Consider the following 9,841-nt stretch of genomic DNA (forward strand, 5'->3'; position numbering starts at 1 on the left):
GGCGCCCATCACCGGAGTCCAAATCTCCCCCCACCAGATATTCGGGCGCATCCTGACTTGTCCATCAGCCTGCGTTCAAAGGGAAAAAAAAATAATGACAGGCTACGGGCTGTGAGAAAAATATATGGGTGGGGTTTTTTTTTTTTTTTTATTCGACAATTAACAAAAGAGGGATCCAAATCTCAGTTGTAAACATTGGCAGCTCCTTTCTGATCACAACTAGTACTTTCCACCAGCATCCCTTTGTACAGTCTGATCCGCTCCAACAATGACAAGCCGACTCTGTCAGGGCTTTTGCCGCTCTGCTTCCAGGGTCACAAATCCAGAGGCAGCTTATTCACCAGAGCATCAACAGCCACCGGCCGGACCCACCGCTGGCACGGAGGAGACGGCTGACAAACTAAGCAGATATTTTAGAACCACTCCCATAGACAAGACGCTCGGGGAAAGGCAGGAGCCGGGTGCTGGGCTGCGTCCCACGGCCCCGCCAACAGGTTTAGAGAGAAACGGGCTCGGCAAGAGCAGAGTCCTACTCGCGCGGGTGATAGGGACAGCCTTATGCGGTGCCAGCCCAGCAAGAACCACCCACACCTGCTGTCAGAGGGAAATTTGGCTCCGGACTGTAACAATTCAGAGATGCGGAGCCAGCAAGTTTGTCCCAAAGAGGGACCGGCGCGTCACGGGCTCGATGGCTGCAGTGGAACCAGAACTGCCTGCAGCTTGACAAGGGGAAACGAAACTTCATCTTAGGCTGGAGGGCAGCCAGGGCTGGAGGAGCCTGCACCCAGCTACCGACAGCCAGCTTCTAGCCACAGCGTGGGAAATCCGGCCTAAACACCAGCACATTCAAGCTTTTTTTTGGGGGGAGGTAAACCTTTCAGAGCCTCTTGCCCTCCCCTTTGCAAGAGGAACCACTCTGCGGGTGGGTCAGCGACACAAAATAAGCAAGTCTTAGTTACGCAAGCAACCTTTGGCTGTTCAGGACCATCAGCAGACAAGAACGAAGTCGTGGAAAGCCAGCAGCGAGAGTCCCCCCGTACCGTCCCCCAAGACAAGGGACCTCAGGTCACCGCTGCCACTGGCGGGCCACCCTCCCCCACCAGCAACTTGAGGAGGCACCAGGAAAAGGGAAGGTGCCCAACACTAAAGAACAGTGTTATTAATAGAAACCTCCCTGGGCCGCCGGAATGACCTGCCAACAGCTACACGCTTCCCAGGCTCCCACAGCTGCTTCGGTTTGAGGGACGGAGCAGCTCGACGTACGAGGAGCATCAGGCCAGGTCCAGAACCAGCATCCCAGCTCGCTCCTCTCCACGCAACCAGTTGGTTCAGAGACTGGTTCTTGGTGGGAGCAGGGTCAGCCACCTCAACAGCACGCTACTCGGATGGACAAGCAAATAATAATAAATAATAAAAAAAATCCAACAAATTTGAATACACTGTATTTATTTGTAACAGATTCTAAAGAATCTAGTGAGTCTATGTCAAGCCCATCGCATGACAAGTGATACAGGTGTAGGAAAAAACAACATTTAAAACAAAATCAAGTGCCATTCAAGCTACTGGAATCTTCCAATTGCCCCCCCCTCACAGGAGGCAGCACAGTATCACTGCAAGGTCTAGAAAAAAAAAATATAATTCAGATTCAACCCATTCGCAAGAGTCCCACCACACACACTCCGTAAATCAAAAGTGCAATCTCAACGGAAGTTGCCCTGTCGAGCTGTTGGCCGTAGGGAATCTTTTTGACATCTTAAACGGGAAGGAGGGAATCTCAGTTTAGTGCGTCTATGTGTCTGTGGGCAGAGGGGAAGCAGCCCGTAAAAAAAAAAAAAGCACGCTACATGTCATCTACGTTCATCTGAAGTTTAAAACGCGAGAAAAAAACCACAAGCGAACAAATATCCTCCTTTGAAGCCGTGAAGGCGGCATGCTTAGGATCTCAAAAGCAGCCCTTACACCAATTTTTTACCTTGCACTGGGGAAAAAAAAAAAGTCTCAAACTCGCACCACAGGGATCAGGCTCTGGGCAGCAGGGAGTTACCGGGCTGGGGCAGAGTCTACACACCAGCCCTGGCCCTGAAGGCAAAGCTGTTCTACAGGAAGGCAGTTAAACCTGTAATAACTACATCGTTAGTGACATTTCTTCAGCTCTGACTGGATAGGAAGCGAAGCTGGACCAGTTTCAAATTGGTTAGTTCATGTTAAGTGCAAGAGCCCCCAGACTGCTTCCCCCTCCCCACCCCACATCGCCCCTACCCCAAAAAAGGTAGCAATCTGGCTATACACGTTCCAAGGTTCTAGTCTTTATTAAGAGTGTTCAGTCTGCCCAGCTATTACAGTTTCGTCACAAAAAAAAAAAAACAAACCCCACAAAAAAAAGTTAGTAAAGAGACTCAAGTATGTCAGCCTCGGAGGAAGCACCATGAAGCCACGGTGTTCCCAGAGCAGCATCTCTAGGGAGCGCCTGCTTGCTCGCCCACCTCTCCATCCGTGCATAGTTAAGTCTGAGATGATGTTTCATGAGAACGGGCACGGCAATCCAGGCACCTCAGTGAAAGACTGTTTGTGCTCTAGACACCCGACAACTTCAAAGCCAAACATTTGACTAAGAGAGCGTCAAACTCCCAAGACACAAAAGGGTTTGTTCGGAGAAGACATACTTTTTCCCCCCGCGTCTCCTCCCTCCTAAGGCCAACTGACTTCTGCACAACCTTCTGCCCCCTCCCCAAGCTCCATTTCTAGCTAGAGAATGAATTTCAAATGCTATCAGTGGCTCGCGTGTGGAATCACGTAACTGGAAATAAGCTGCTTTTGAAGATAGGACCTGCCTGAGGGCAGAGGGAAGATCTCCAGCCCGAGTCTGGAAGAGGTCTGCCTAGCTCCTAGAAGGACACGGGCTCCAGCCCCCATCACAGCAACAGCTGGGGATAACTGACTAGTTAACTAGTTGGTTTGTGCTTCAAAGGACAAGCCTCATCGTCCCAGATAAACCCAGCCGGCCTCTGGCTTTATGCATTAAAACCACACTTGCATGCCAAAAAAAAAAACCACCAAAAACCAACAACCACCCAAACAAAATAAGCAGCATTTCAAATTCCCCTAGAAAATACATGATTAGGTACGGTAGCCTGGGGCAGGCTCCTGGACAGATCGTCTGCCTCGTGGTTTACGTACACGATTACATTTTGGCACTGCAGACTCGGGAGCTTGAGTAAATTCATACGTAGGTCCCTGCTGCCTTTTCTCCACAAAGCTCCGCACAGCATTTTCCACCATGCACTCCCCACCCCCCCCACCCCCACTGCTGTCCCCAGTTTTAGGCATTTACACAAAAAAAAAAAAGTCATTCCAAGCCCACCCCTGTTTATGCAACTCCGCTTTGACAGCTATTTGCTACAGCTGGTCCTTCACAGGCAGCAAGCCATGCCAAAAAACCTCAGCGACATGTAACCTGCGATCCCATTCTTGCTTCAGCGAGGCTACTAGAAATGATCTTAACGACCCTCCCACCCCCAACAGAAACATGTTCTTCGTGGGACATCCCCACTCAAGCTCTTGGGATGTCAGCCCCTGCGAAAAAATAATAAGGTTTACAGTACAGTTGTGTTTATATTGTTACAGGCACTTAAACAGGATTCTTTGGTCCTTCAAAGGAATTAGCCACTCGGGCTTCTATCTTCAGAAACCACAAGTCTGCACACCCATAACACCTCCCGCACTAAGAAAAAAAAAAAAAAAGACAACCAAAACCAATTCAGATCCGTTTCAGGGCAGTGCAGCTCTACCTTAGCGTAATTCTACAGTCTCCCCTCACACAACCCCCACCCTCCCCCATTGCCTCCAGAATTCAATAAGCGATCGAGTCTTCCTGTAAACGTCCAACGTCAGCTACTTTCCGTAACACTGCACTTCCCATCACAGTGTACGGCAGACAGGCCTCGTTCCGACAACCCCAGGAACGAGACACTCAAGAAAAAGTCCAGGAAGTTTCCTTTTGTCGCAGTTCTAAGAAGGTTTGTTTGTTTTTGTTGTTTTGTGGTTTGTTTTTTGTTTGTTGGTTTTTTTTTTTTTTGCCCCCTCCCCACGGCAAGGAAATACCTTGGAGGACAGACAGACCCTGAAGTTCGTCCTGGCTCAGTTACAGGGAAGCCACGTTGGGTAGGACTGATTGCAAGGCAGGAAGGGCTGCACGTGGGTGACATAGTAGTTGAAGTTTATTTCACTGACGTAGGGAGCTGGCTGGTAGTAGCAGGTAACGTTTGTGACCGTGGGGATGATGTTCTGCTCAGCCAGGACTCTCACGGCCAGCATGGCAATGAGGTTCAGGGTCTGCCTCCTTTCGTGTCCCATAAGGCAGACTGTGCTCTCATTGACCACCCTGTGGAGGGTCATCAAATAGTCATATCTTTTGCTCTCCATGCCAACAAAGTGGCTCTGGAGGTAGCACTCCAGCTTCCTCTGCTGCTCACCGATGTCAGAGAAGTCTATGAAAAACCTGGAGCACATGTACCTCTGTAGTGCCTTCATATCCACTTCCGATTTGGGCTTAAAACCCCTCACCAAGAGGTTGCAGTATTTCAGAAGCCCCCCACCTCTGATCTCCTCCGGGTTCCTCGTGGCGATGACCCTGTTCCGCAGATGGTCCATTGCCTCCTCAAAGTCCCCGTACATGCTCTCCCCAGTGACCGTGGGGTGGAAGTTCTCAGCCATGGGGTTCTCTGAACACTCCCCAAACAGCAGAAGCGAATCCAGGATGATTTGGAAGGAGTCCACGCTGAACTCGAACTGCCGTCTGAGAGAGTCCACGAATTTGAGTTCCACGTTCTTCCCGCTGTTGTTGGAGAGCGATATGAGGCTCCAGCGGTCAGTTTCGTTGCACACCTTCACAAGCTTCTGCACATATGCTTCCTTCAGAGTCATGGGGGTGATCTTGTCTTTGTTGACACCTTCCGGGAGGAAGTCAAGAAGGCAGTCCATGACCACATCTTTAACAAGCTGGAAGACATCTTCGCTCTTCAGATCCACACCGAAGATGAGATCTAGGTCTTTGTAACCCAAACCACTGTCTTGATGCAGAACGTGACTAGCTGCCGAGCCGTTCAACCTTACATTATGGACTGTGATTCCTTTCTTCTCCAGGCGACTACGGACAACCTGAGATATAGAGAGAGTTGGTGAGAAGCAAGACAGCATTCTTGCAGCAGTCTACAGTAGCAGGATTCACTCCCTGTGCTTATATGGGTCACTCCAGTGCAAGACAGTGAAATAAAAAGCTAATCCATTAGAAATAGGTCACTTTGGAAAGAATCCAGAGCCTTGCCAGCAGATGGGGGTGGCTCTCCTTTCTTTATTCCCTTGCGTTAGAGGGCTCTTACTGCACTTGAAAAGCTGTTTCTGCTTCCAGTACAGCTGTTTGCCCTTCCCTTCCTTCCCCCCAGCAAAGCTGCGGGGTTATCCAAACCCGTTCTTTGGGGAGGTCTCTGCCCCCTTTGTCCCCCCATGGTTGCAACCAGCCTTCCCAGCCATCAAGCCAAGACCAGGCGATCCAAAAAGGACTCCAAATACGAGGCGGCAGCACAGTCTGCAGCAGTCCCTGTTGATTTAATCAGGGTGGCTCACTCCTTTCAGCCATCCCCTTTGCCTGTCAAGGCTCATTAAAGGCAAATCAAGATGCCAGAACTGCTCAAAAGCCCCAGCCAGGCGTATGCAAGTTCATGTCCTAACTAGTAAGTGTATCCTAACAATTTCCAGTGTGTCAGAGCTTCATGCTGAACTTGGCATGCTATCAAGCACAAGAGGCAGCTTTCATCTTACGGGTGTTACTCCGGTGATTTTAATGCTGCCTGCTCAGTCCTGGCTACACCCACCAGCACCTCCAAAGCTTTGTTCATTTAGAGCGAAACTGAATCACTTGCCCGATTACTTAATACAGGAGGCTGAAATAACCCCCAAGACCATAAAATAAACTAGCTGGACACCAGCTTATAATTTGAGTTTAACTGAGCTCAGAGATCCCAGGAAGATTAAGTTCACATCTTCCAGCAGAAGCTCTTCCCGTCCCTCACACTGCTTTCATGTCTCTCTCTCCAGCAATTACCCACTGTCCTGCGAGTCCCACCTAGCCAGTCTGCTCACCCGGGGCTCGAGGCAAGGCTAGAGCTTGAAAGAGCCAAAGCTTGGGATACAAATAGACAAGTCGTACCACTAGAAGCCCGTCTGACCGGGCTACTCGGCCTTGCGAGGTTGTCCTCGTTTGAGAGGCCCCACAAAAATTCAAAACCTTATCAGAGGGGCTGAAACCCCCACTCGGTTGACACGGCCCTGAGCAGACAGTTCTGCGTGGGGACACCAGAGCACCGTAGCTCTGGTGAGTCCCAGCAGCTGTAAAACTGTCCCCCTGCACGATTTTTCTTTAGAAGAAACAATACATAAAGGTGAAGGACTGCAGTATACAACCCACAGCACATCACGGCCCACTTGGGGACAACGCTCAGACACCACGCCAGCCAGCTTCTGCTGCCCCAAGGTGCCTCGCAAACGGAAGGTATCTCGGTACAAACCGATGAATGTTTTTAAACTTGTTAAATCAGAAGTTCAGGAGGTTGTTAAATCTCACAAAGCAGCCTCTCTGCTGGTGTTTCCCCTATTACTCCCTGACAAGACGTTAGAAATGTGCCCGGGCTCCTTGCCAACCCAATGGTGACAGTCACATGTCAGGCAACAGTTAAGCAGCGAGCTATTCACCATCGGAAGCCCCAAGTCCCCACCAGAACATCCAATCCAGCCAGGAAAGCAGTTGTTTTCAAAGGCAGATAGTGTGAAAACTGCATTTACTCCTAAGAGAGGCACGGGGTTATTCCCCTGTATAGAATAAATATCAGGCAGTCGATCCAAGGGAGTTCCTGGCGCGCAGTTGTTGCCAACTGCCACTGGAGTCACTCACCCGAGGCACGGCTCCAGCGCTACTTGTGGAGTTGAGTTTTGTGCTATTAGGGTCAGACGGAGACAAGATATAGGTCACAAAAGCGTTAGAGGCAGAGCTAGGACCAGTGCTTGGAGAAAAATCTCATTCCGGATTAATTTTCTAGCCCCGATGAATGTCTGCTTAACCCCTTCCTGGGCACTACTCGGGACCTGCAGCGTTTCAGACCCATTAAGCTTTAGGCTTACTGGAGCTTCCTGCGTTTCCAGGTCCGCCCATGTGAGATGTAGTGAGAAAAGTGTGGGGGGGGGGAAATAATCTAACTGCTCAAAGTGAGTCTTGTCCCAAATCATCCAAAAAAGCTTCAACGCGCAGAGAGCCTTGCCGCTTCCCCGAGGACAGGAGGCTTCAGCCTACCAGTCTCAACCTGAAGCACATCAGCCCAGCTGCAGGCAGTGGGTTCAGGAATGCGTTTTCCCCAGAGGGTTGGATATTTAAAGGGTTAGGCAGCTGCTGACCTGCTTCCCAAAACAGCACCTCACGTTACGTGTGGTTCAGATAATTGACTCTGACAGCCAGGCACGAGCAAACCCTGCCTGCGTCCTGACCTGCCGCTTCCCACCTCCCACAACAACAAGAGCATGTGCAATAAATAACTGCCTTTTAGGTTACTTGTTTCAGATTAGTCAGCCCTAAATACAGGGTCTGCCAGCGCGGTTGGTCAGAATTACAGCCCTCAGTTATTTAGTGTTTGAAGTTGCTAGTGGCAACATCCTTTTCAGCAGCTCCGGCACCAAATTGCTTCAGTTTTGTGGAACTAAACAGTAATAAGTGGTGGAACATTTGATGCTGCACCGCGCCGGGCTTTTAACAGCGCCGAGCTCCGCTGGCCTTGCACAACCCAAGGGCAGTGCCCTGACAGTAGCTCTCGTCTGTCATTTGGTTTAAAGCTCCAGCAGCCAAGATTTAGCACTTCTGCCCCCAGCAGATGCAGCAGGAACTCAAGGAATTTGAAATCAGCTGAGGCTTGCTTTCTTTCATACAGCCAAGTGTCTTTCAAATGTCACCTTTCCTTTTTCCAGGCTTAAGCAGAAATATTTCTCAAGCAGCTGAGGCTTCAAAATCCCTGCGATTAGTTTATTGTGAAAGCCAGTCTGGTTTTAGCTTTGTGAATAGCCTTTTTAATTAGAAGCTAACATGCCTGATTTTTACATTTGATGAGTCATTACTGAGGAATGAAGTTGCCTCCCCAACATGAATATGCATCAGCTTATTTGAACTACATTGTTAGTTTAATATTAAACACAGTTATTACTTTATAGTTAAACTAACAGGAACTCTCAAGCAAGATGAAGAGTTAGGCAGGCTCTGGAGGATACGGTCAGTGTGACAAGAATCAAAGGACACTGACATTCGATCCGGCATTTAAATTAACAACGGCCTCTTACAAACGTCCACCAGCACGAAGCCATTTGGTGGCAGCAGCTCCAAAAAGCCACTTTCCCTCACCCACCCGCATTCTGTAGGGCGCCAAACGCGCACAGGAGGAGGTGGGGGGGGACACACACAGGACGGGATGAAGCAAAGCAGGATCCATGGGATCATGCATCAATTTTCAACCCGTGTCATTTTTCCAAAGAAGGCTCTTTCCAAGAGGGTTCTCCCAGCTTTATACGTTCCTGCTACCTTTTAAACACCCCCACCCCGGGGGAGAATCCCCGGCCCCCCTCGGGCGACCCAGGCCGGCCGCTCTGTCCTCAGCCCGGCATGGGGGGAGGCGGAGGGTGCCCGGGGAGAGTTGGCCCGGGGCCCGGCGGGCCGGTTACCGCCGCCTCAGCACTTTTATTTTCTCCCTGACCCTCACGGGAACGGGGCAGAGTCCAACGGGGCGGCGGAGCGCGGCCCGTACCCCCCCGCCTCCACCACCCCAGCCACCCCCCAGGGCCTCAACCGCGGCCTACCCGCCCCCGGCCTCACCTGGACGATGGTGCGAGGCCGCACCGAGAGCGTGGGGAAGTTCCCGCGGCCGTGGATGGGCACGGCCTCCCCCAGGATCTGGTCCAGCCGCTGCAGCTGCTCCCACGACAGGACGCTGAAGCGGCCTCCGCCTTGCTCCGAGGCGCCCGCAGCGGGCCCCCCCGCCGCCGCCGCCGCCAGCATCGCCGAAACGCCACCGGAAGAGAAGCCCGAGTCACCCGGAAACAGCCCGGAAACCAGCCGGAAGTGCCCCGGGATTTGAGGGAAAAAAATTTAAAAAAAAAAAAAAAAGCCGTTTGCGAGAGGAGGGCTACGGCGGGGCGGAGGCGGGGAGGCGCGGTCGGGGCCCGAGGGGACGCTGCGACGAACCGGGCCGGGCCGGGCCGCGCTGCTCCCCGCCCGCCACCGGCTCCGCTGAGCGCTGCGTTCGCCCGCGCCCCGCGCCGCTTTATATAGGGCCCCGCGGCCGCGCCCCCATTGGCCCGGCCCCGCCGCCAATCCCTGCCCGAGCCCGCCACCCGTCCCGCGATCTCATAGGCTCAGGGTGAAGGTTGGGGCTGGGCTAGGCACCAATCAGAGGAGAGGGTAGGGAAAGAGGCGGGGTGAAGGGTGGAGGGGGCGGGACAAGAGCGGTGGAGCCCCGCCCCTCTGGCGCGGCACGCTGCGTGCCGGGAATCCCGGCGGTGATTGGTTGGGACGGAGCGCGGGTTAAAGGGACGCCCCATTGATAGCCCGTGGATGCCCCATTGATGCCCTGTGCCCTGGTGCCCCATTGGTGCCCAACATCCCTGTACCCCACTGACGCCCCATGGCCTGATGCTCCGTTGATACTCAATGACCTGATACCTCACTGATCCCCATGATCTGGTACCCCATGGATGCCTCATGGCCTCATGACCCACTGATGCCCCACGGCCTGGTACCCCATTGATACCCCAT

General features: G+C 52.2%; 1 protein-coding gene across 1 annotated transcript; it reads right to left on the reverse strand.

Moving 5' to 3' along the window:
* Window positions 1-235: 235 nt before the first annotated feature.
* On the reverse strand, window positions 236-9,285 carry TENT5B (terminal nucleotidyltransferase 5B). Its single transcript, XM_063356033.1, has 2 exons — window positions 8,903-9,285; window positions 236-5,157 (listed from the first exon to the last, which is right to left on the reverse strand). Exons 1-2 carry the CDS (start codon window positions 9,083-9,085, stop codon window positions 4,138-4,140), a joined length of 1,203 nt encoding a protein of 400 aa, XP_063212103.1. The 5' UTR covers window positions 9,086-9,285; the 3' UTR covers window positions 236-4,137.
* Between the last annotated feature and the right edge of the window lie 556 nt (window positions 9,286-9,841).

The sequence above is a fragment of the Chroicocephalus ridibundus genome, chromosome 19 (genome assembly GCF_963924245.1).
Source record: "Chroicocephalus ridibundus chromosome 19, bChrRid1.1, whole genome shotgun sequence".
NCBI classification, from domain to species: Eukaryota; Metazoa; Chordata; class Aves; order Charadriiformes; family Laridae; genus Chroicocephalus; species Chroicocephalus ridibundus.